Below are 26381 nucleotides of genomic sequence, written 5' to 3'. Positions count from 1 at the left end.
GTAGGTGAACTACAACTCCCAAAATCAAGGTCAATGTCCACCAAACCCTTCCAGTATTTTCTGTTGGTCATGGGAGAACTGTGTGCCAAGTTTGGTTCAATCCCATTGTGGTGGAGTTCAGGATCCTCTTTGATTTTAGGTGAACTATAAATCCCAGCAAGTACAACTCCCAAATGTCAAGGTCTATTTTCCCCAAACTCTACCAGTGTTCACATTTGGGCATATTATTTCTGACAAGTTTGGTCCAGATCCATCCTTGTTTGAGTCCACAGTGCTCTCTGGGTGGAGGTGAACTACAACTCCCAAAATCAAGGTCAATGCCTACCAAACCATTCCAGTATTTTCTGTTAGTCATGGGAGTTCTGTGTGCCAAGTTTGGTTCAATTCTACCGTTGGTGGAGTTCAGAATGCTCTTTGATTGTAGAACTATAAATCCAAGCAACTACAAGTCCCAAATGACAAAATCAACGTCCCCTGTCCCAACCCCACCAGTATTCATTATGTGTGCCAAATTTGGTCCAGTGAATGAAAATGAGGAACATGAGGAACTGTATTAAGGGGTGGCAGCATTAGGAAGGTTGAGAACCACTGGTCTACTAGCTTGACCTCCTCCTCCTCCTCCTCCTCCTCTCTCTCTCCAGTGTCACCTTCCCAGCCTTCTCTACCGGCCAATGGGCTCCCTCCTTGCCCAGCCAGCACCAGAATGAGGAAGTCGCTGAGCATTTGGTCCCCTCGGAGCAAAATGTTTTTACTTTCGCTTCCTCTTCTTCCTTCTTCGCCTCCAGGAGCCGGAGAACCTGGTCTGAGAACAGGTAAGGGTCGGGGGAACTCATTTGGCTTCCTTCCCTTCCCTACCCTCCACCTGAAAGGCTGATCTGGGCGCTTCGCTTTCCGCCTGGGCTCTGTTGCTGAAAGCTGAATTGTACCTTCTCCTCCTCCTCTGCTTGGAACTTGGGACTCACACTAGAGAATGGATCCACTTTAATCCAGTTTCTACCTTCTGCAGAATTCTGGGCCTTGTAGTTTAGGGATGGGTCTTTAAACTGCTCAGCTAGACAGGTCCTGGCCCTCACTAAACTACAAACCCCAGAATCCATATTGTCTAGATCTAGGGAAGTAATGCCACCCCTCTATTCTGCTCTGGTTAGACCACACCTGGAATATTGTGTCCAATTCTGGGCACCACAATTCAAGAGAGATATTGACAAGCTGGAATGTGTCCAGAGGAGGGCGACTAAAATGATCAAGGGTCTGGAGAACAAGCCCTATGAGGAGCGGCTTAGGGAACTGGGCATGTTTAGCCTGAAGAAGAGAAGGCTGAGAGGAGATATGATAGCCATGTATAAATATGTGAGAGGAAGCCACAGGGAGGAAGGAGCAAGCTTGTTTACTGCTTCCCTGGAGACTAGGACGCGGAACAATGGCTTCAAACTGCAAGAGAGGAGATTCCATCTGAACACACGGAAGAACTTCCTGACTGTGAGAGCCGTTCAGCAGTGGAACTCTCTGCCCCGGAGTGTGGTGGAGGCTCCTTCTTTGGAAGCTTTTAAACAGAGGCTGGATGGCCATCTGTCAGGGGTGATTTGAATGCAACATTCCTGCTTCTTGGCAGGGGGTTGGACTGGATGGCCCATGAGGTCTCTTCCAACTCTTTGATTCTATGATTCTATGATTCTGTAGGAGGCAGGAACTGGATTTAAAGAGGATCCATGCTCTAGTGCAGTGTTTCTCAACCTGGGGGTCGGAACCCCTAAGCGGGTCGTGAAGGGGTGTCAGAGAGGTCGCCAAAGACCATCAGAAAACACAGTATTTTCTGGTGGTCATGGGGATTCCATGTGGGAAGTTTGAGCCAATTCTATCGTTGGTGGAGTTCAGTATGTTCTTTGATTGTAATGAACTATAAATCCCAGCAACTACAACTTCCAAAAGTTAAGGTCTATTTTCCCCAGGCGCCACCAGTGTCCACATTTGCGCATATTGAGTATTTGTGCCCAAGTTTGGTCCAGATCCACCATAGCATGAGTCCATAGTGCTCTCTGGATATAGATGAACTACAACTCCCAAAATCAAGGTCAATACCCACCAAACCCTTCCGGTGTTTTCTGTTGGTCATGGGAGTTCTGTGTGGCAAATTAGGTTCAAATCCATCGCTGGTAGAGTTCAAAATGCTCTTTGATTATAGGTGAACTATAAATCCCAGCAACTACAGCTCCCAAATTACAAAATCTATCCTCCCCCATCCCCACTAGCATTTACATGTGGGTGCATTGGATATTTGTGCCCAGTTTGGTCCAGTGAATGAAAATACATCTTGCAAATCTGATATTTACATTATGATTTATAACAGTAGTAGAATGACTGTTATGAAGTAGCAACAAAAACAATGTTATGGTTGGGGGTCACCAGAACATGAGGGACTGTATTAAGGGGTCACGGCATTAGGAAGGTCGAGAACCACAGGCTCCTTGTCTCAGAACTGGATTAGATTGGTTCTACCTCCTTGCATTCTTTCTTTTCTTGAGTAGACACCAGAACTTGGAGATAGTCAAACACTCATAGCCACAGGGGAATCAAAAAATCATAGAGTTGGAAGAGACCTCGTGTGCCACCCAAGAAGCAGGAAAATCACATTAAAAGCACCCCTGACAGATGGTCATCCAACTTCTGTTTCAAAGCCTCCAAATAAGGAGCCTCCACTACACTCCAGGGCAGAGAGTTCCACTGCTGAACAGCTCTCACAGTCAATAAGTTCTTCCTAGTGTTCAGGTGGAATCTCCTTTCCTGTAGTTTGAAGCCATTGCTCAGTAATAGTATGATACCTGGGTCCAGATGCTACGAGCGTTATACTGTTTGCGCTTTGCTCCTTCGGGAGCGCTGTTTGCGCAATGCAGAAGGGAACACAGATATTACAGAAGGAATGTAAGAGTTCTTTAATGGTAAAACCCTAAACCTTACTCTAATCTTAATCCTAACTCTAACCCCAAACCTTACCCTAAACCTTATCCTAACCCTCCCCTCCTTTCTATCCTTCCACCTCAGTGTGCCACTCTTCCCACTTTCACTCCACACCCTCTCTGGACCACGTGGTCCCTTCCCTTATTTACAGCCGCTGTTGCAGAATGTGAGTAACACTTGTAGCTTCCGGACCCAGCTATCATACTATCACCTATTGCTCCATTGCGTCCTAGTCTCTCCAAGGAAGCAGAAAATAATCTTGCTCCCTCCTCCCTATGACTTCTCCCTATGACTTCATATTTATACATGGTCCTCATCATGTATCCTCTTAGCCTTCTCTTCTGCAGGCTAAACATGCCCAGCTCTTTAAGCCACTCCTCATAGGGCTTGTTCTCCAGATCCTGTAGTTTGAAGCCATTGCTCCATTGTGTCCTAGTCTCCAGGGCAGTGGAAAGCAAGCTTGCTCCGTTCTCCCTATGACTTCATCTCACATCTGATCATGAGGTCAAGAGTATTTTGCTCCAAAACTCTATATTATTATTATTATTATTATTATTATTATTATTATTATTATTATTTATACCCCTCTGTATCTTCCCTGAAGGGGACTCAAAGTGGCTCAACATAAAAACATCAGCATAACAATGTAAAATATACAAATGTGAAAACATTAAAATGGGATGAAATATATACAGTATTTTTAAAAATCCCAGTTAAAAACCATTAAAACACCTAATAATAACACCTAATAAGCAAATGAAGTTTTAAGCTTTATTAAACATACTTTATTAAACATGCATATCTGTCCAGATCTGGCAGAGCTGTCCCTGGCCCCTTCTATGATGCCATGTTGTTTATTCGTTCGGTCCATGCCAGAGCTCCCTGTTGGCCATCGCCACCCCCAGCTTCTTCAAAGTCAAAATAGTCACTTTAAGAATAACATCCATCCACCTTGACCTTGGTCAGCCCCTTTTTCTTCCATTTTCGTCATCATCATTGCCTTCTCTAAGCTTTCCTGTCTTCTCATTATGTGGCCAAAATACTTCATCTTTTCTCTCCAGTGAGCAGCTGGGCTTTATTTCCTGGAGTATGGACTGGTTGGATCTTCTCATGGTCCAAGGCACTCTCAGAATTTTCCTCCAACACCACAGTTCAAAAGTGTCTCTCTTCCTTCGCTCAGCCTTCCTGATGGTCCAGCTCTCACATCCATAGGTTACTACAGGGAATACCATTGCTTTAACTATGCAGACCTTCGTTGCCAGTGTGTTGTCTGTACTCTGCCATATCCACATTATATCCTTTAACTGAATTATATGAGTCTACACTGTCATATAATCCAGTTCAAATTAGATAATCTGGATGTCATATCGCAGTGTAGAAGGAGTCCATGTCTACTCTGTTATCCCACTTATTTAGTTCTTTTTCCAGTGTCCCCGTTTCTGTTTCCTCTTCTAGCCCTGCAAACCGAGTTCAAAATGCAAAAGAGTTTTTCACTCCACTCTACAGGGGGGAGGAAGCAAGGAAATAACAAATTAGAGAGTTGTGTTAAGACTAACAAAATGGATTTCAACAAGAAATGTAAAGTACTACACTTGGGCAAAACAGCAACAACTCCAAAATGCAGAAATACAAGTTGGATGACAACTGGTTTGACAGCAATAGCTATAAAAGGGATCTTGCAGTTTTAAAAGGTAAAGGTTTCCCCTTGACATTCAGTCTAGTCATGCCCGACTCTGGGGGGTGGAGAGGGTTTCCCAACCTTCCTAATGCTGTGACATGTTGTGGTGACCCTCAACCATAAAATTATTTTCATTGCTACTTCAAAACTGTCATTTTGCTACTGCTATGAATTGTCATATAAATATCTGATATGCAGGATGTATTTTCATTCACTGGATCAAATTTGGAACAAATATCTGATATGCCCAAATTTGAATACTGGTGGGGTTGGGCTGGGATTGATATTGTCATTTGGGATTTGTAGTTGCTAGGATTTATAGTTCACCTAAAACTAAAGAGCATTCTGAACTCCACTAATGATGGAATTAAACCATACTTGGTGCACAGAACTCCCATGACCAGCAGAAGTTACTGGAAGGGTTTGGTGGGCATTGACCTTGAGTTTTGGAATTGTAGTTCACCTAAATCCAGAGAGCACTGTGGACTCAAACAATGATGGATCTGGACCAAACTTGGCACGAATACCCAATATGCTCAAATGTGAACACTGGTGGAGTTTGGGGAAAATAGACCTTGACATCTGAGAGTTGTAGTTGCTGTGATTTATAGTTCACCTACAATTAAAAAGCATTCTGAACCCTACCAGCGATAGAATTCGGCTAAACTTCCCACACAGAACCCTCATGACCAAAAGAAAATACTGTGTTTTCTGATGGTCTTTGGTGATCCCTCTGACACCCCCTTGTGAACCCCCCCCCCCCAGCGTTGAGAAACACTGCCATAAACTGAACATGGATCAGCAGTGTGATACATTAGCTAAAAATCCAATGTGATTCTAGGCAGTAGCAATAGAAGCATTGCATCTAGATCAAGGGAAGTAATAGCACCAGTCTATTCTGCCATGGTCAGACCTCTCCTGGGAATACTGGTTCCAGCTCTGGACACCACAATTCAAGAAGGATATTAATGAAATAGAATGTGTCCAGAGAAGGGCAACCAAAATGGACAAAGGTCTGGAAGCTAAAGCCTTTGAAAAACACTGAGTTGTTGTAGATTTTTCAGGCTGAATGGCCATATTCTAGAAGCATTATCTCCTGAGGTTTCACCTGCATCTCCTGACATTTCACCTGCATCAGAGGTTGTGAGGTTTGTTGGAATAAGAAAAATTGGGTTTATATATCTGTGGAAGGTCCAGGGTTGGAGGAAAAACTCTTGTTTGTTGGAACTAGGTGTGAATCTTTCAATTGGCCACCTTGCTTAGCATTTGATGGCCAGACAGTTTTTAAGATGTAGCTTGTTATCGCCTGGGAAAATCTTTTGTTGGGAGGTGATTAGGTGTTCCTAATTGTTTCTTGTCTGGAGTTCCCCTGTGTTTGAGTTTTTTATTTACTGTTATAATTTTAGAGTTTTTTAGTACTGGTAGCCAGCCAAGAGTTCTTTCTCCCTCCCTGGACCTTCCACAGATATATAAACACAATGTTCCTAGTTTCCAACAAACCTCACAACCTCTGAGGATGCCTGCCACAAATGCAGGCAAAACGTCAGAAGATAATGCTTCTAGAACATGGCCAAACCTACAACAACCCAATGATTCCGGCCATGAAAACCTTCGACAATACCTGTGAAAACAGTTTAGGGAGCTGGGTATGTTATTTAGCCTGAATAAAAGAAGGTTAAAAATTGGTTTAAATATTTTAAAGGACCCCCATTTCTGTCTTCTCAATTCAGATGTGTATTTACCTTCGAAGTCTGCATGTCTCCTCATCCTAGCTCAGTCTTGCACTTGGCAAAAGCCAGCCCTGCCATTAGGTAAAAGGAAGGTGATGTCCTTATTCAGCGGATACCAAATGTAGGGAGTGAAGGGGAGACATTCTGAGGTCAGAGCCGTTCATGCTACATAGAATACTTGTGCCCAGAACAAGTGGCACACACTGTCCTAATGCCAATGCTGGATCAATTGCCAGTCAGTTTAGCTTGTAAACGTAGAAGTGGGACGGGGGGGAGGGGGTGGGGGGGGTGGGGAGGGAATATTGTTCTCCTTACTTTAAGAAGCAAATGCTCCTGACTTGAGCCTGTAACGGGCAGCAGCGCAGTAGAAAAGTATACCAGTGCTATCACTGACATAGAAATTCCTCATCTTTTTTTAATTCAAAGGATCCTGTGACTGTCCTGGCAGGTCAAGGACTTTGCAAACAGACTATTTGCCTGTGTTGCTTGGTTGATTTATTGATCTTCCCATTCTGTTATCAAAAAGACTGCATTTCTCTTTTATTTGGATGACCAGTGACCTGAACTTTTGGGTGGATGCATGGGTGTGCTTCACCTTGCCATGGCAGAATAAGTCAGGCAGGCACGCACACACATACACACACCCTTGCATGGCCACAGTTTGTTGGCATTCCTGTACTGAATGCAGAGTCAGCTATTTGTTATTTTCCTGAACATTTGGGCTAAAATAAAGAAACACGTCCTTTCTTCCTCTTGTTCATTGGTGCTGTCAACATACAAGGGAGAAATAAGAATATTATTTCTTTTCTTTCTTTTTTTTAACTTAGAGCTACAGATAGCTTTCAAAATGTTTGTGCTTTGTTTCAGGCCTCATCTACACTGCCATATAAAATCCAGATTATCTGCTTTGAGCCGGATTATATGGCAGTGTAGACTCATACAATCCAGTTCAAAAATGATTTGGATTATCCAATTTGAGAATCTGGATTATGTGGCAGTGTAGAAAGGGTTTATGTGTTTCTTTAGGCACCAATGAGATAGCTGTGGAAATCCTGCAGCAAGGAGGACATGAAAACAACAGCTTCTGCCAGGGCCAGCTTTACTAGTCCTGACAGAATGAAGCAGTTACTCTAGGCCAGGGGTCCTCAAACTTTTCAAACAGTCCCTCAAACTGTTAGAGGGCCGGATTATAATTTGAAAAATGCATTAATGAATTCCTATGCACATTGCACATATCTTATTTATAGTACAAAAAACATTTAAAAACAATATAATGATTAAAACGATGAACAATTTTAACAAATATAAACTAATTAGTATGTCAATGGGAAGTGTGGGCTTGCTTTTGGCTGATGAGATAGGGTTGCTGTTGTTGTGTGCTTTCAAGTCATTTCAGACTTAATGAGGGCCGTATCTGGCCCTCAGGCCTTAATTTGAGGACCCCTGTTCTAGACAGTCATTTCTGAGTTGTTATGAAAAGTAAGAAAATTGATCATTATTCAATTTGTTATTATATGCTCTGCTCAACTTACTGGATGGAAGTGTTGCAGCGGCAGGCGCCCCCCTGCCCACCATGGCATCTTTGGGGGGCTTCTCCTTCCCAGAATCCCCCTGCATGGTGGGAAGGTTTCTGTCACTCGCTACTGGCCAATCAGTAGCGAGCTCCGGCCCGCCCTAACTCGGAGGCACCCTATTTAAAGCTGCCAAAGACCGTTCACCAGTAGCATTCCTTCTAATGTCCCATCCCACTTACCCTCAGCATGGGCTCTACTGTTTGAAAGTGCTTTGTTCCTTTGTCACAACTTGAAGGCATGTAGTGTGGGCCTTCGATCTGGCTTGCTTAGTTGTCCTCCCCACCCATTGGAAGGGGAGAGCATCTGGTGGTTTCCAGGGTGTGTGGTGGTAATGGTGTCCCATTATTGTGCTAGTCAGTATCAGCAGCAGACCCTATCATGGTTAAGTGGTATAAGTCTACATCGGCCTGCCTGATCCCTGATCCAGGACCCATGTGTGGCGGCCAACCCTGTTTCTCAGCTGTAATCAATAAATAAGTTGTGGCCTTTTGTTATCCCAACACTGTGTGTGTGTTGTCTTTTGGTCACTGAGGGAAGTATTAGTTGCCAATACCCACGCAATGGGTTTCTATAGCATTGATTCAATGGCACTGGTAGTTAAAGTGATGCCAAATACAGTGTGGATGCACCCCAACTCTGTATTTGTTTTGGTATCTAGTTCTTAGGGGGCAATGGGAATTTAGGGGGAAGGTTTAGGGACCTTTTTGTCCAAATATTTTGGGCTTCATTTCCCAGAATGAGACAATTATAAGGAGTTGTGATAAAAGACATCTGGAGAAATAAAGTTAGTAAGTTCTGACATGGGAGGAAATGGTGAGGATTACCCCAACCACTCCTAATGCATTCACAAGCACTCTAATCTCCAGGCATCACTTTTCCCATACTGGTAACCTCTGAACATGTCTTCTGATTTTTCCTTAACTACAGGGTAATGTAAAATAAATAAAATAAATCACTCCAGGTTATTTTGGAAGCAAGCTTTTTAAACACGAACACATTCAGAACCCATTTGATTTCCTACTAGTCTACCTCTCATACCGAGAATTCAGCCCTACCCTCTGTGACCTTTGGTTATCTAAGGCCAAAACAAAAAGTGAAATAGAAAGATAAGAAGTTGAGTCAGGCAGTTAGTCCACAACCACAAAATGGGAGGAGCAGTTTGTGCTGTGGAGTGATTTGTGGTGTGGTTTTGTAGAGCTGAGTCCTACTCACATTTTGAATTCTAAGCTAGTGAGCAGAGAGAGAAAGAAAAGAGAAAGAAAGAAAAAACAATGTATTACAGAATAATTCTGAAAATTTAACAGTAACCATAGGGTAGCCATTAGATTCGTCACCCCAAAAATTCCAATTTCTTTTGCTTCCCAAATATAACAGAAACCACCTTTCTATTTTTAGGACAATTTCTCACTTTTCTCCACCTCTTTACCATCACTCCTTGTATCACACAGGATATTGAGAAAGGATGGGGGAAACAAAGCTCAATTCGCAATGGTATTTTTGTCTTCTAGGAGGTGCTAAATTTGTCTTGTCAGAGGCCATCAGCATCAGGCTTGACACAGGATGGGAAGCAAAAATACTAAACCGTAAGTTAACCAATTGATTTTAGATTATAAAAGAGACGAATCTTACAGCAGAGTAACCAGATTTGACCAAAAAGCAAACCCTTGTCGTATTCTGATGTCAGTTGGCCACAGGCATTCTGGTTTTCATCTGTGAGATGTTAAGAGGGTATGTGAAGTGATGAGTATTAGAACAATTGATTGGGAGGTCTGAGTTTAGTGGTTGGGTTGATATAATTGCACTGTAAATCCCATCAGGCCTAACAAGAGTTAAGGATTGTAGAACAACAACCTCTGGAGAGCCACAAGGATATCATCCATGTCGTTGTGACTTCTTCTCTTCTTCCCCCATGTAAGCCACTCTGGGGAGATGGTGGCGGGGTAGAAATAAAGTTTATTATTATTATTATTATTATTATTATTATTATTTTCCTGTCATAGAGTGAGAAAGTAAATGGAGGTTAGGATCCAAAAGAGTAATTCAGTTGTAGTAGTAATTTTATTGATTAGCCCTTAGGCTAATATCACAGCATCAAACAAAACAACAAGGCTTGATAAGACTTGATTGCACTCTATGCAGTAAGTTAAAATAAGACACTTAAAACAATACAGTAAATAAATATGATAAGATATGATAAAACTGATGAAACTGAGTATATACATCATATTTCCTTATCACCCCTACAATTCAATTGGAATTGCAACTGAATAAACCTCTTGCATACAGTTGGATTGTAATTTGAATTGTGATCTATAGCCACATATGAAATTCTCTGTTGCTTTGCCTATTTCAGAGATGTTGAATGGTGGGTCCTTTGGATGGTGGTGGGCTCCAGCTCCCATCACCTGAATCATTGCTTGGGGTTTCTGAAGTCGATGGGGAATAGAATCCATCAACATCTGGAGGCTTTCCTTTTTCTAACTTGGTTTTCTCTGTATTCTTTGCAGACCAGACACACCAGTCATCCCTGCAAAGACATCTTCAGGAAGTATGATCCAGAAATTGAAGGATGATATCATGTGTTCCATCTGTATGGAAACCTTTGAAGACCCTGTCTCCATTGACTGCGGACACAATTTCTGCAGAGGATGTTTGTCTGCCTACTGGAGTGGATATTCTTGCCACGGATACCCTTGTCCCGAATGTCGTTATCCCTGCAGTCCTGAGAGAATAAAATCTGACATACGGATGAAGAGCTTGGTGGAAAAAATTGGACAGATACCTTTACTGAAGCTGGTTGACAAAGAATCAGGGAGAGCAGATGTGGCGGTACAGAACCCACCACACGCAGTGTCCAAATGGGAGAGCAATAGAATCTTTTAATGCACTGCTTGGAAACACATTGTATTGGATCCACGCATGGCCATACTTTTGCTGTTTAATTATAACTAGGTCTGCCTAAATAAACAACCAGCAGTTATTTTGTTTACTTCTTCTCTGTGTTGACTATCCTCAGATTTAAAACTTACAAAACTGGCTCAGACTTTATAAACATTAACATTTTGCACTACGACTACCAGATTCCCTTAGCCATGCACCTGTAATCCAAAAAAAGCATTTTTTTAGGATTGACTGACTCTATCTTAGACAGTGGTTCTCAACCTGTGGGTCCCCAGGTGTTTTGGCCTACAGCTCCTAGAAATCCCAACCAGTTTACCAGCTGTTAGGATTTCTGGGAGTTCAAGGCCAAAACATCTGGGGACCCAAAGGTTGAGAACCATTTACCTAGGTGGTATAGGACTGGTTCTAATCAAACAGAGTTCTTTCTTTTCCAGGAGGTTCCAACAACTCCATTCCAGTTGAGGCAACCAGTGCAGCTTGTGGGTTTGGATGAGAATGGAGACATTTGCCTGGATGAAGAGGCCTTGAGCCATTGCTTGGAGCAGGAGCAGGTGAAGGATGCTCATGTTTGCCTGGTTTCCATCCTGGGAGAGCAGCGCCGTGGCAAATCCTTCCTGCTGAATTTTCTCCTCAGACGCTTCCAAAACCTGGTGGGTATCATAACATAAATGTGTAGTTCATTAGAGTTTGCCTTCATTAACTGAACACTATTGGATTTACATTTGAAAAGAGGCCAGACTCTAAACTGTGTGCCTACCAGATGGGCCTATGCATACTTGGTCGTAGTTTGAAAGATGTATCTTTGTAAGGATGGGTAAGAATCTGAGAGGCAGAATAGATGATCTGGGCAGGAAACAAATATGGGAAATGCAAGTCTCTGAAATGATAATGATAGAGTTTAAACTTCTAAGGAATTCTCCAAGGTGCTGAGTTTATGAGAATTTCACATCTTTTGTTGGCACTAATTACTACACCCACAACTTACTCGGCTGCAAAGTATAGCAAAACTGGAATTAACTTCTGTAAACAGAAATAATTTTTCCTTATGGTTATCATGCCTTGTCCAAACATCTCCCCTATCCTGGCCTGTAAAGTTGTTCTTGCTTTCACACTGGGTCTTTGTCCTCTACACTTGTTGGCAGGTGACTGAAGATGATTCATGGATGGGTCAAGAAAATGAGCCACTAACTGGATTTGATTGGCGCCCTGGAGCTGCCAGCACAACTAAAGGGGTGTGGATATGGAATCAGCCATTTTGGGTGCCCAGCGAACATGGAAAGGTAACGACTTTGGAACTGAGGTGCTCACCTTATTTGGAAGTGGGAAGAAGGTAGCTTAGATTCACTGATAGATCTCACTGAAGTAAATCAGCAAGAATTTCTGGTGGCCAGTGCTGACTGACTGGAACAATAAAATGGCTCACCTTCCTCATAATATTGATCAAAACTGCAGGAGATCAAGACATGGTTGTTGTTAACTGCCATCAAGTTGACTTTGACTTGAGGGTAACTAATCAAACCCAATAAATGACAAATCTCCAAGAGATGCTAATATTAAGAGCCCTGCTCTGGTTTTTGTAAATTCAGGGCTGTGGCTTCATAGATTGTAATCAATCCACTTATAATGTGGTCTTCCTCTTTCTCTACCTTCCTTCAACTTCCCACCTTTTACCATGGTATATCAAGCTTTATTGCACTTTAGTTTAAACTTCTAAGGAATTCTCCAAAGTGCTGAACTTTATTTGGATCTATTTCACTGCAGCACTGACATGGAAGCTGCCAACAAGCTCCATTCTCTTCAAGGACTCATAACGGATGTTTGATCTCCAAATTCTTTAATTCAGCATTGATATCATTTGCAGCTGGTTTTAGTCAGCAAATCTTGAGATTTTTATTAAACCCTTTTCGGGTCCAACCTATATTTGAGACTGCATCTCTTCTATGAACCGGCACATGCACTAAGGGAGGCTCTCCTTTCAGTCTGATCTCCATCTCAAGTGCGGTTGGTGGGGACGAGAGAGAGGACCTTCTCAGTGGTGGCCCCCTGACTTTAAAATGTCCTCCTGAGAGATTAGGCTAGCCCCCACTCTACAAGCCTTCCTTATACAACTGAAGAGATAGCTGTTTCAACAAGCCTTTGACCATGTTTAGAATCTCTTAATGAACATATTTGAGGAACTAGAGACTTTATGATTGCAGTTGTTTTATACCTGCAGTTATTGCTGCATTTTATTGATCTTAACCAGGGGGGTTGTGATGTTTAGGTTGATTCTTATTGCTTTTGTGGTATTATTTATTATTTTTTTATTTATTTATTAACTTTATTTGTACCCTGCTACCATCTCCGCAAGGGACTCGGTGCGGCTTACATGAGGCCGAGCCCAAACACAACAACAAAAGCAATAAAACATCAATACAAGCAATTAAAAACATAGACAATAAAATACACAACATTATCAAAAAAAAGCAAAAAAAGTATTGTCTTTGCACTTTTTGCATTTTGCTTGTTTGCACCTTGAATGCTTTGTGAGCCTCCCCAAGTCCCTCCCCGATGGTGGGAGGGGGGGGGGTTATAAAATAATAATAATAATAATAATTATTATTATTATTATTATTATTATTATTATTATTCACTGAAACCAGGCAAGTTTTCCCTAGCCAGAAATAGATGAATTGTACCCTCTTTGCCAAAGACATCCTTTTGTCTGTTAGACAATTTTGGAATTCATGACATTTCTCCTTCTCCATCCACTCCTCAACTCCCTCCAAGGTAGCTGTGTTCTTGATAGACACTGAGGGTTCCATGGATTTGGAGAGAAGCAAGGAAGCTGGTGTCAAGCTCTCAGCTTTCTCCATGCTGCTCAGCTCATACCAGGTGGGTTCTTGACAAACTCCATTTGGCTTTATTCTTCTTTATACTACATCGAAACACACACTACGCCTCTATATATTTTACTTCTAATACCTTTCTTGTCTGTTCTGTATTATTTCCTAGATATTGAATTTGGTCACCATGATGAAGGATACAGACTTGGAATACCTGGACGTAAGTTGTTACGGTTAGGACAAGAGTGCTGAACACTTGGGGCTCTAAAGTTTTTGGATTTTGAGTCTCATAATCCCAAAATTGGAATTTAGCTCCTGTAATTGAGGGCGCTTAGTTGGGCAGATTGGAGTTGAAGTCCTAAATATTTGCCTCCTGACTTTTCTCCTGTGTATTTGAGGTAGAAGAAATTGCTCTCTTCAATATTTTTCCTCACAACAACTTTGTGAGGATGGTTTGACTGAGAGAGAGTTTGTGAGTGGACCATACAATAGCAAGTATCATAAGATAAAAGTGTCACTGTGTCTGAATGGGGAGAAGTTTTCAAGGATCAGACCAAGGTTTAGGCTCAGTGAAACAATTCCCCTCACTTCCCAGACTTACTTTCCACCTCTTTTGCCCACCCAGATGTTCGTGTATGTAGCCAAGGAAGTGGGACGTACTTTCAAGTTAAACCCTACTCAGGTAACAAGCGACAACTGTTCGGCTTCCTTCTCTTTCCAGTCACGTTACGTTCTGCTTTTCTCCTCCCACGATCACCATCCTCTTCAGGCCTTCCGTCTTGCCAAGCCATCAAAAAGCCCTTTTGTTTCCTGAACCCCAGTCTCTGCTCTCTGGCTGACTTCTCCAGCTCTTTACTCCTCTGCCTGGCACCCACATTGCTCTTTCTTCATTCTCCTTCCATCTCTTTCCTTCTCTTGCACAGATGTCAATAAAGTTACTCTACACCCTCTGTTTGTTCTTGCATTATTGATCTCTCTACATGCATCTTTAATTGCTAGGAAAGGATTATAAGCCCTGGATGCTCCATTTTATGAGAAAAGCAAGGGGAGAGTGCCAAAGTGGTTGTGTGCTGCACTCACAGGTTATCTAGCCTGTCTGGGAAATTGAACTCTGAAAGAGAGCCAAATATTACCTAGTTCCACTAAGCAAGCAAAATAGCTGTTGGCTGTACATGTCCAGCTTTTTATGTTGTCAGGTATAATTGGCAATTATGTAAATGGGCCCTAAGACCAAAGAGGCATATGGAGAATCAGGGCAAAACGAAAACAACTTACAGTTTCTTGGAATCCTGCAGAGTGTCTTGTCTCCTTGTTGCAGCAACTCGATGTCCTGGTGCGTGATTGGTTCTTTCCACCCAAATATGGACTGCAAGAGGGCCATAAATACCTTCAAGAGGTCAGAGAGGTAAGATACATAACTGGAACATTGGTCAGAATCCTATTGCAGATGTGTATCTTTGAAATCAGGCTTACAATTGCAGGAATTAGAACTGGCCAGTTCCAGTAAAGGGCTATTTTTACACTACTATGTAGATGAGTTGTCAAAATATCCAACGTAAAGATGAAATGAAATACTGTGGGAGCAACGTGCTAGATTGTCTGAACATTGAGAGACTAGAAGAACAATGGTTCTAATGTTTGCTTACCCTCCAACTATCATCAGTCCTGACAGTCCTAATGAATTCTCTGTAATCTAAATAGTCCAGTTTCTCTCCCTCCTTCTAATGTTACCCTTTTGTCCACAGCTTACTTCAGTTGTTTCAGACTTACTTCAAGGTGCCCAAGTAGTTTGAACTGAATTGACTCAGCAGACAGAAGAGAAAAGGACAAGGCATAGGCAAGCCCAGGCCTGCGGGCTGGACAAGTCCTCTTGTTCTCTTCCCTCTGGCTCTCGTCTGCCTTGGACCTCCTCTCAGTATGCAGATGCAGCAGCCCAACCTGTAACCAGACTGAGAGGAGGGCCAAGGGCTGCTTTCTTTCATACAAGGGTTGAATAAAAAGTAATGCTTCCACCTTCATAACCTCAACAGATGGCAATACTGGTATGCAGCAGGTACTGGCTTGTTCAGTAGATTCTCCTCTACAGTTCCATTTTGGCGGGGAGCCTTAGCATTGAACTTGTATTGTTAAAGTGCGAAGTATGGAACCCTGCGCAGACGGTCATTCAATACAACTTAAGCAATGTGCAATCATTGAATTCTTGACAGCAGAAGGTGTCACCCCAAAGGAGATTAATCAGAGAATGCAAGCTGTTTATGGTGATTGTGTTGATATGAGTACTGTGCATTGTTGGGCGAGTACGTTTAAAGATATTGGGGTGACACCTTCTGCTGTCAAGAATTCAATGACTGCATGTTGCTTAAGTAGCATTGACCAACCGTATGCACAGGGTTCCATACTTTGCACTTTAACAACACAACCGTTCAATGCTAAGGCTTCCTACCAAAATGGAACTGTAGAGGAGAGTCTACTGAACAAGCCAGTACCTGCCGCATACCAGTACTGCCATCTGTTGAGGAGTTACGAAAGTGGAGGCATTACTTTTCATTCAACCCTTGTATCTTGTGTGTCTTTCCTCATTCATATCTTCTGTCATCTTGCCCAGACAGCAATGTTCATTACTTAGTCACATGTGCCCTGTTTTTCATCTGAGAAATGTTGAGTATGTAGTGGTTCTAAAATGGCTGGATCTAATTCTTTCTCTTTATACCCCTTGAACAACAGAAGCTGCAATGTCAGCTAGGCAAGCACCCACATGCCTTGGAGGCCCTTGTGAATGTCGGTACACGCTGTTACCTGATGCCCTTCCCAGGCAAAAAATCAGTGACAGGATCTGGGGGCACTCTTGCAGGTTAGAACCGTTCCATAATTCCTTCTCAATGCCCCTCTCCCTTGTGTGGATATATAGGGTGGTATGCCTTTGAATCAACTGTAATCTATGGCAACCTTATGAATTAGGTTATTGTAGGTTTTTCGGGCTGTATGGCCATGTTCTAGAAGCATTATCTCCTGACATTTCACCTGCATCTGTGGCAAGCATCTTCACATCTTCTGAGGATGCTTGCCATAGATGCAGGTGAAATGTCAGGAGAGAATGCTTCTAGAACATGGCCATATAGCCTGAAAAACCTACAACAACCCAGTGATTTCGACAATACTTAACCTTATGAATTCTTCAGGTTTTCTTGAGCAAGGGGTATTGGTTGTGCCTATTGCAACTGATATTCATTGTCTGTCTCCTTTCTAAGTACTAGCCAGGGCTCTACTTATCTTCCAAGATTAGACAGGAGCTTGTGCTTTTAGGATATGTAGTTCTTGCACATTATTTCTTATGTGGGAGACCACCAATGAATACTGGGTGCCAGGTTAAACTTTTCATAGGACAGACCTGGCAAAACCACTTCTGAGTATTAATTGCCTAAGAAAACCCTATGAAATGTATGGCATTACCACAGTTTCAACAAGTGACTCCAAGGGACATATATAAACACATATTATTTAGGCATGGGCAATCCATGGTTCTAAATGCTTCTAAAGTACTTACAAAACTAGGGGTGCTGGTGCTTTGCTTCTACAGTGTTGCTAAAGTTGTGGTGGTGAAAATTTCTGAACTCTAATAAAACTTTAATATTTAATATTTGCTATTTATAACAAAATTTTGAAAATTATTATGGTGTCCCTACTTTGCGGATTTTCACTTATTGCGGGTGGTCCTGGAACAGAATCCCCGCTATAAGTGAGGGAACACTGTACTTTAAAACCATTTAGAACAGTGTTTCTCAACCTGTGGGTCCCCTGGTGTTTTGGCCTACAACTCCCAGAAATCCCAGCCAGTTTACCAGCTGTTAGGATTTCTGAAGGCCAAAGCATCTGGGGATCCACAAGTTGAGAACCACTGATTTAGAACCATGGATTGCCCATGCCTATATGCATCTACAGAGGCTTTTGCTTCATTCTTCCACTAGATGGAGCTTTGGTTCCATAAAAGTCATGGAAGGCTTTATCTTAATTATTTCTTAAGTGCAGGTTTCAAAAATGCCTAGAGTTGGATTAATCCATTTGAATTGAGACCATACCTCCTAGAGCTTTTTACCCTTTGGGGGTCTAGGGTATGGAGTTCCCACTTCAAGAAATATTAAGACATTCATCTTTTCTTCTGGGTCAGGTGTTCTGCCTTGTTAAGAAGAAAATGTAGTGGGCTTTGAGTCAGTTGTTAATATACTCACATTACAAGTACATATGTGCAGAAAACGCTGATATAAAAATGGGTCTATACTACACGCCAGTGGTTATGAAGCTAAGAGAGCAGTAGTTTAATTTGGTAGTTTAATCTGCTTTCATAGAATCAAAGAATCAAAGAGTTGGAAGAGACCTCATGGGCCATCCAGTCCAACCCCCTGCCAAGAAGCAGGAATATTGCATTCAAATCACCCCTGACAGATGGCCATCCAGCCTCTGTTTAAAAGCTTCCAAAGAAGGAGCCTTCACCACGCTCCGGGGTTCCACTGCTGAACGGCTCTCGTAGTCAGGAAGTTCTTCCTTATGTTCAGATGAAATCTCCTGTCTTGTAGTTTGAAGCTATTGTTCCGTGTCATAGTCTCCAAGGAAGCAGAAAACAAGCTTGCTCCCTCCTCCCTGTGGCTTCCTCTCACATATTTATACATGGCTGTCATATCTCCTCTCAGCCTCCCTTCTTCAGGCTAAACATGCCCAGCTGCTTAAGCCGCTCCTCTATGATCTCACCCCCCCCCCCCCCCCGGAATGTATCAGGTTAAAAAAAAACCTGATTTAGTCATTAATTGGTTAACCAGTTTTTTTCTAACCTGACACATTGGGGGGAGGGGGGGTCAAAAGCATTAAAATAAAATAAAATTTACTGGGTCGCAATGAGAAAGCACCCCCCCCCCCCCCCCGGGTCATTTTTACACATCAGGAGGGCTGTCAAAAGTGTTTATTTTATTTTAATGCTTTTTGGAGTGAGGCAGGGGGTTTAGTGTCCCCATGCCATCCTGAAAGTTTTTGGGATGGTATGTGGACACCCACTGGGAAAGTTCAAGTTTTGGGGAAGGTGTGGTGACTTAAACCCACTTCAGAGTGGGTTTCTTTAACCCACTCCAAAGCAGATTTAAGTCTAGCCTGGAAGTGCCCTAACAATCCGGGGCACAGTCAGAGCACACAAGACATGTTACAGATTTCACATGTTTCTTTTAAATACCCATGCTGACTACTTTATTGTAAAGCTGGTGTGGGAGTCCCATGTTGATCAGAGGTTCTGCAGAGGACATGTTTAACTCACTTCCCTAAGCTTTTCCTAGACTTATTGCCCCTCCCTTGAGTATGTTACTAGCTGCAGATGTAATGCAGATGTAAGCATTTTTCAACTAGCACAAAGAGAGTGATTAAGATCTAGAAATGAATTTAAGGAGACCAGCCAAGCATAGAGGAAAACATTACCAGTCTATTTGTATTTCGATAATTAATTCTTTTCCAATTTGCAACATTATTTTTTAATCTGTTTCTCTTAACGAAATGAGCGATTTTCAGACCTCTGTAAAGAGGACCCCCATCACTCAGATTAGTTGCATTATTGCCAGTGGCCATCAAGGGGAGCAGCTGTACAGGTGATGTTACCTACAGTATACCATTCCTTTGCCTCAACTTTTTGACTATCATATTTTTTCCAGACATGGATGATGATTTTAGGGAATGCCTAAAGGATTATGGGAATGATGTAGCCAGATCAGCAGGAATGCATGTCAAGAGAAACGAAGAAGGGACAGCCCTCACAGGTGCAGAGCTTGCATCCAAGATTAAGGTGAGAGGTCCAGAATGAAAGCAGTGACTCAAGGGGAAAAGCCTGGATGTTAACACTTGTTGAATTTCTATCTGTGTTAGTGCTCCTTCAAAACAAAGAGATGACAGAGAAAGAGAAAAGCAGTGGAATTATAAGACATGTTTTGGCAAATACACAGAAAAGTTTGGAAAAACAGGTTGCTGGTTGTCTTCTGCGCATGATCTGGTCGGCTCCTGTGTCTTTGGCAGTTTCGGTCCCATTAAACAGTCAGGTGAGGCTTTGTGGACCTTGATCTGCCAGATTGGAACAACCATCTTCTGAAGGCACACACCTATAGGGTCTTCTTGATAAACTGGCAGCTCTTTCTAGTTCAATTTTGCCAGATTGTATGCAGAGCAAAGGAAGTCCAGTGGAAAGATTTGTTGTTTTGTGTGTTTTTTGATTATTCAAAAAAGGGTAGTCTAGAGAAGGGCTACTACACAAACTAAAGCAGCCTCACTCTGTGCACAAAGTAGTGGTAAGATGTTGTGTGCTGTGAATTGTACAGTTTGCAGTGTACCCACTAATTCAGATCCTTTTCACATTATAGTCCGTCCTCCACATTTGTAGGTTTATAATTTTCGCAGATTTATTTCATATGGTATCTCTAGAAATTTGTGGGTCCTCCAGTGCAACTCTATGGTCAAATATTTGCATGAAGTTGGCCATAGAGTTATGATGGAAGACTAGAGAGAATACCTCTCTGTAAATCCCAGGTCCTCCATCACAATTATATGGTCAACTTTCAGCTGAAGGACCTACAACTTCCATAAAAGAGTGGCATCTTTTATCTGCAGTTTCCTCACTTTTGCAAGGATTCCATGCTCTAGTCTGTAAAATCCTGCCATTTGTACAGTCATCTCTCCACACTTTGGACTTTTGTGAATTTGATTATTCATGGATTTAATTTAAAATGTTCTTCCTTGGAATCTCTAGATCCTCCAGTGCAACTCTATGCTCAGCTTCCTCCAACCATGCTGGAGGACCTAGAGATTTCTAGAGAGGACACATCTTTAGAAATCTTTTGATCCTTCAAAGAAATTCTGTGGCCAATTGACCATGGAATCATGTTAGAAGACCTAGAAAGGCATTTTCTCATGCAAAAAAAAAAGAAACAAATTCTATGTTCACAGTTTTTGAATTTCACAGTGGTCATATACTCCCAGTCCCAGTGAATGTGAAGGGTTGACTGCAGTTTCATGAAATCTTCAGAATGCTCTTTCCAAGGACTGCTGTGCTATAGGATTCCATAGGATGTAGCCACAGCAGTGAACATGGTTGTTGAACAGATGTATAGCATGTAAAAGACCTCTTGCCTGATTTGATGGGTTCAGCCCTGTTACCAGTGGTGAAACAACTGCAGATCGTACTAGGTCACCTTCGGTAATAATACGCATGGCTTGTACAAAAACTTGTTGATTTCCATCTGAAAAGTTGGACCTGCCAGATATTTGCTGGGTGGCTGCAAAAATTTGGGAAACCAGCAGATTATTTGCATCTACTCTCTTCATGTTCAGGCTGAACATGGCCTGGTTGTTCCACATACCTCTTCTGCCAACTAGAATTTGGGAACAATGAACCCTTCCCTCCTTTGTTGGGTTGTGAAGAGGAGGAATAGCATGTTGAGCCTTGTCAAGACCTGGCACACCAACGCAGCTCAGTGGTGTCATTGACTTCTTTCATCATGTCAAGTGCTATGATGAATCTGACAAGGCCTAGCTTACCTCCTTGACTGGAGATCTGCTGCCTAATTCAGATTATTTATGGGACTTGGCAACAATCCCTTACACCTATTTCATTCCTGCTGCATTTGTAGCCCTTGCTTCTTCGATGTGCATGTCCATATGCATATTTATGTGAGTGTGGTGCTTCCCAGATGTTTTATGGTGCTGGTTAATTGGTTGTTGAGTTTCAACTTTTCAGAACTCTTAGGAGGCATTGTTAGGATTAGAAATAAGGATATAGAGGTGTGTTCTTTAAAAACTGAATCAATTGCTTGTGAATACTGAATATTGTGGAATTAACTGTAGCCGCTGTGTGTCTATGTCTATGGGTACTGTGGATGTATAGTCAATAGTACTGTGTAGTTCTGACTGAGCTTGTTTCTGAGTACAGTATGCCCTCTACATTTGCAGATTTGACTTATGTGGATTTGATTATTTGCAGGTTTTATTATTATGTTCTCTAGGGACTTAATCACAAGGAGCTGGAGAAAACAAGAGAAAGTGGGGGAAAGGGTGGACTTTCATAGGGCTCTGTCTTTAAAGAAGATGAAGAATTTACTCACTCCCATCACACTAAGATTGCCTCCTCCAGTTTTTAACTCAATCATCCACTTAATTTCCATCACACTCAATCATCCATTTAATTCCCATCACCTATAGTTGAAGCTTTTGTCATGTGAAGGGCACTATGGGTTGCCATTTCTTAAAAGGGTAGAAATACTCATTTTACTGTGTGTGATGAAGTCATAGGAATCTTTAAGCATTTTAGTTCAACTCTGTGGTCAGTGTCCAATGGAAGTTGACCATAAAGCCATGTTGGAGGACGTAGAGATTCCTAAAAGCGCATTCTCTCAGTTTAATTTTTTTTAAAGCCTTGGCTTTCCCACTTTGTAGAGATCTTGCACTTTGTAGAGGGCTAGCTGTGTTTTTGTGGGAGCAGACTATTCATTCCCATCATCAGATGTCTCTTGTGTTTCACCTTTCAGAAGTTTGCATCTGTCATGAAGCAGCACCAGTTTGGCTTCACCTCAGCTACACAGGTAACTATCCCTGTCCTCCTCTTCACTTTTCACAGGGCACCTGATTATCTCAAATACTTCTTTTTATGGAACCCATCATCACTTGTGATGAATTCGCTTCTCTCTTTGTTACCTAGTAACCTAGTTGAAATCAAGCAGATCTTGGTCTAGATGGGAAACCCTTCTACCTTGAATTCTGTCTTGGAAAGAAAGTGAGATCGAAACATATCACCCATAAAAGGTTAAATTTGTGGATGTGGATTGAGTGTACAATGGAGGATTGAGTGTACAATGCAGGAGAGTACAAGCTTCTGTTAATGCAGAAGAGTCAGTGGATCTGGGTCCATCATACACAGCATGGTGTTGTTTCTTGAGCAGCCTAGGGAGCTAGGTATATTTAGCCTGGAGAAGATAAGATTAAGAGGTGACATAATAGTCATGTTTCAATATTTGAAAGGATATCATATTGAAGATGGAGCAAGCTTGTTTGCTACTTCTCCAGAGGCTAGAACACAGAGTAATGAATTCAAATTACAGGAAATTTCACCTAAACTTTGGGAAGAACTTTCTGATGGTAAGAACTTTTTGACAGAGGAATATTCTGCCTTGGTGTGTGGTGAAATCTCCTTCTTTGAGGTTTTTAAACAGAGGCTAGAGGGCCATCTGTCAGAAGTCATTTAATTTTGTATTTCTGAATTACAGAATAGGATTGAACTGGGTGGCTCTTGGAGTTTCTTCCAACTCTGTGGGTTTTTTCCCCTAAAGGGTTAACATGGTACAGGGCTGCTTTACATATCAACTCACAGCAACTATCATCCCCCCCCCCCCTTTTCTAACATCCTTTGTCATGAGAATTGAGGTCCCTTAGGAGCAATGATTATCCCTCATGGACATAGTACCCTTTTCACTTTTCTTCTCTTGCTCTACAGATGGCCATCATTATACACAATCTAGTCACCCTGGAGGCCTTGCGGGAGGAATTTGCAGAGTTCACCAGAAAGCAGGTACAAGCAGAAAGAAGGACCAGATTCAGGGATTCAAATGAAAACCTTGGCAAACAATAGCTGAAGAATTTTGGAGGAAGAAAATAGTTGACATATCTAGATTATTGAGGTAGAGCATATTCCGAAGTTAGACACATGTTGGTTGGGGTTTGGGGACCTGCCTGGCTTTTAGCTCTAAAATTTTCAATGTAATTAAGTCAGACTTCCCTAACCAGGTTAGGGAAGTCTGGGTGAATCACATTGGTTAATCATACAACCAACATCCCTACTAGCATGCTTATTTCAGCTGACAGGATGGTAGAACATGTAGGATTACATCCCAGATCAAGAGATGTTTAAGTTACGCAAATGCAAAACTACAGTGCACCTCACTTCTAACACACCTTTTAAGATGCTCCCCCCTCATCAATATGACCATTTACTGACCAGTAGAGAACCAAAAGACAGAACAGCATTCAGTTATCTTCCTATAGCTAACTCCCCAGAACTTTCCTGGGATCCTCTGTTCCTTGTCTTAGGTGTAGGAACATAGATGGACACTGCTCTGCTGCCATCCTATGTTGTGGTGCTGCAGTACCTTAAATGGTGTGTAATGGGTGAGTTTGTCTGTTCAACAGATTTGAGGAATTATAACTTCTGTAGTGAACCAAAATGATTTACACAGGGTTAACTTGGTCTTAAACCACTGAAAGTCACTAATAAGATGTCAGTAATACCTTGACATACCTGCAGGATACCAGTTTGCAAAAGATTAACTCAAATATACTGGGAATTAACTTTTGAGGGTGAAATCTAGAATGAAGAAAAGTGGGGGTGAAGTTAGGTTACACTGTATTGTGGTACAACCATAGTGTGGGAAAGAGATTCTCTGGAATGGTAGCAGTCTGGCACAGGTCTCTAGAAGGTCAAATGAAATGCTATGAAGCAGAATATTACAGCATTTATCTGAACTTCATTCAGAGGTGAAAACTTGGCCAGGAGTTGCTTTTGACTGAGAGGGGGTGCTATCACAATGCACTGTATATCAGTAACGTCCATGTCCCCTGACTCCCACCACCACCCAGTTTTGTAAACATTCCATATTCATTTCAGGATCAGAGCTCAGCCACCATGGTTACAACCCTACGTGTTACTCCAAAATCAATGGTTCAGCGTCTTCGAAGCAAGCAACAGCAGCTGGTCCAACGCTGTGAAATTTCACTGCAGGGAGATGAACCCGGTCGAACAGATTCCGTATTGCAGTTTGAATCTCACTTGCAGGCTGATGCTAAAGTTTTCCAGGAACGCTACAGCCGTCGTTACAAATCCTATGCCCTCAAAGCTGGTTTGGCCCTTGGAGTGGGTGCTATTGGATTTGCTGGTGGGGCCATTGGGGCTGGTGTGGCAGGAGCCATCCTGGCTGCAGAAGCCATTGTAGTGGGCACTGGTACAGCTGCAACAGTTGCCATCGGGACTGCGGCTGGGGCAGGCACCTTAGGCCTTATTGGAGGAGGTGTGGGAGCAAGTGTAGGCAACAGAATAGGGGTGCGTAGGGTCCAGGAAGCTGAGGATCTGAATGAAAATGATCCCACGGTTGAAGAACCAGAAGATAACCTGTCAGATGAGACATTCCTTATTGACCAACGGGACACACATTAGAATTGACAGAGGCAGATGTGTGGCTTAGATTTCCTCTGAAGACAGTTGGAAGGTGGTAGGATAACACCATCTGATGTCAATGGGTGATGGACAAAGTCTGATACTATCGATCTCCCCTTTCCCCAAATGATTGGGTATGGGATAGAAATATTACATGCATTCCATAATTCATATGAAATGTGAATTCACTGATGATGAGTGAAGGAATATCAAGGTGGCCTTTTGATGCTAGAACTATATGTTGCCTCTAAAGGTAAATAAGGGAATCTCACTTCCTTTTGTGTCACTTTTAGTGTTCTCCTTCTCCAGGACCAGGTAGCCTGGAATGCCACCTGTCCTTTCTCAGGTCCCAAGTCTTTCTTGCCCACATTTCCCACCCAGAATGATAAGCAGAGTGCAAGGTTGTATTCAGAAGCTTCCTGCTCTGTTTGCGTATTAGCAGTGGTTCTCAACCTGTGGTCCTAACAGAAGTCCTAACAGCTGGTAAACTGGCTGGGATTCCTGGGAGTTGTAGACCAAAACCCCTGAGGACCCACAGGTTGATAACCACTGGCTTATAGTATTGATTGGAAGTTTGGAAAAGACCTGATGCCACTTGTTTCATTGTGAAGTAGACAATTGTAGACCCACGTGAGGCAATGCTTTATGAGCTCTGCAACCCACTCAAGCTTAGTAAGAGTACTGCACTAGTTGATATCTTATTTCATCCCCTGCCAAAAAGGGTAGAAATAAGGAGGATTTTCTTTGTCTCAGGGAATTCAGCTGCACATTTCTCCTTTTAAAGCACAGATCAATAAGTTACCACCAGTCGTTATATTAATTGATTCAGGACTCTTGTAAATTTAGCCCTTCAGATGTACAGTGTTGAACAAATGAGGGATGCAAATTCTATTGGGCGATAGCAAAGACTGCTGGAAACTTGGCATTGCCTCATGGGAATAAAGCCTCTTCTCAAAAACTCAGGAAAGCTTTTCTTAGTGACCTCATTTGATGTACCTAGATACATAACAGGATGCAACGTATTCTAGGATAATACAGGCAGTCCCCAAGTTACAAGCAACATAGGTTTGTTCTTAAGGTGAATTTCTTAAGTTGGAACAGGTACATTTTTAAGTGTAATTCTCACACACATACACACACACACACATATATATACAAGCACTGGTTAGTACAAAGAAGGTTTAACACCTTGGTGATGTTTATGTTGCTGTCTATGTCCCTGTTCAGAAATTTTCCCCTCACTTTCTGTCTCTGTGATAACTGGGTTTTAAAAAAAAATTGATTGATTTTGTCATTTGGAAGTTGTAGTTGCTGGTTCACCCACAGTCAAAGAGCATTCTGAACTCCATCAACGATGAAATTGGATCAAACTTGGCACACAGAACTCACATAACCAACAGAAAATACTGAAAGGGTTTGGTGGGCATTGGAGTTGTAGTTCACCTATATCCAGAGAGCACTGTGGACTCAAACAATTATGGATCTGGACCAAACTTGGCA

The 26381-nt window shown here is 42.2% G+C and overlaps 1 protein-coding gene across 1 annotated transcript; it reads left to right on the top strand.

Moving 5' to 3' along the window:
• The first annotated feature begins 656 nt into the window (after positions 1-656).
• On the top strand, positions 657-25848 carry RNF112 (ring finger protein 112). The gene is made up of 14 exons (XM_060780585.2): positions 657-812; positions 9446-9520; positions 10445-10766; positions 11273-11488; positions 11981-12118; positions 13608-13712; positions 13833-13883; positions 14289-14345; positions 14982-15068; positions 16388-16514; positions 19348-19478; positions 22207-22260; positions 23169-23243; positions 24336-25848. The coding sequence occupies exons 2-14, from the start codon at positions 9498-9500 to the stop codon at positions 24879-24881; spliced, it is 1932 nt and encodes a 643-aa protein (XP_060636568.2). The 5' UTR covers positions 657-812; positions 9446-9497; the 3' UTR covers positions 24882-25848.
• The last annotated feature ends 533 nt before the right edge of the window (positions 25849-26381 follow it).

This window comes from Anolis sagrei, chromosome 6 (genome assembly GCF_037176765.1).
Source record: "Anolis sagrei isolate rAnoSag1 chromosome 6, rAnoSag1.mat, whole genome shotgun sequence".
NCBI lineage: Eukaryota > Metazoa > Chordata > Lepidosauria > Squamata > Dactyloidae > Anolis > Anolis sagrei.
This window is presented reverse-complemented; position numbering and strand designations above follow the sequence as displayed.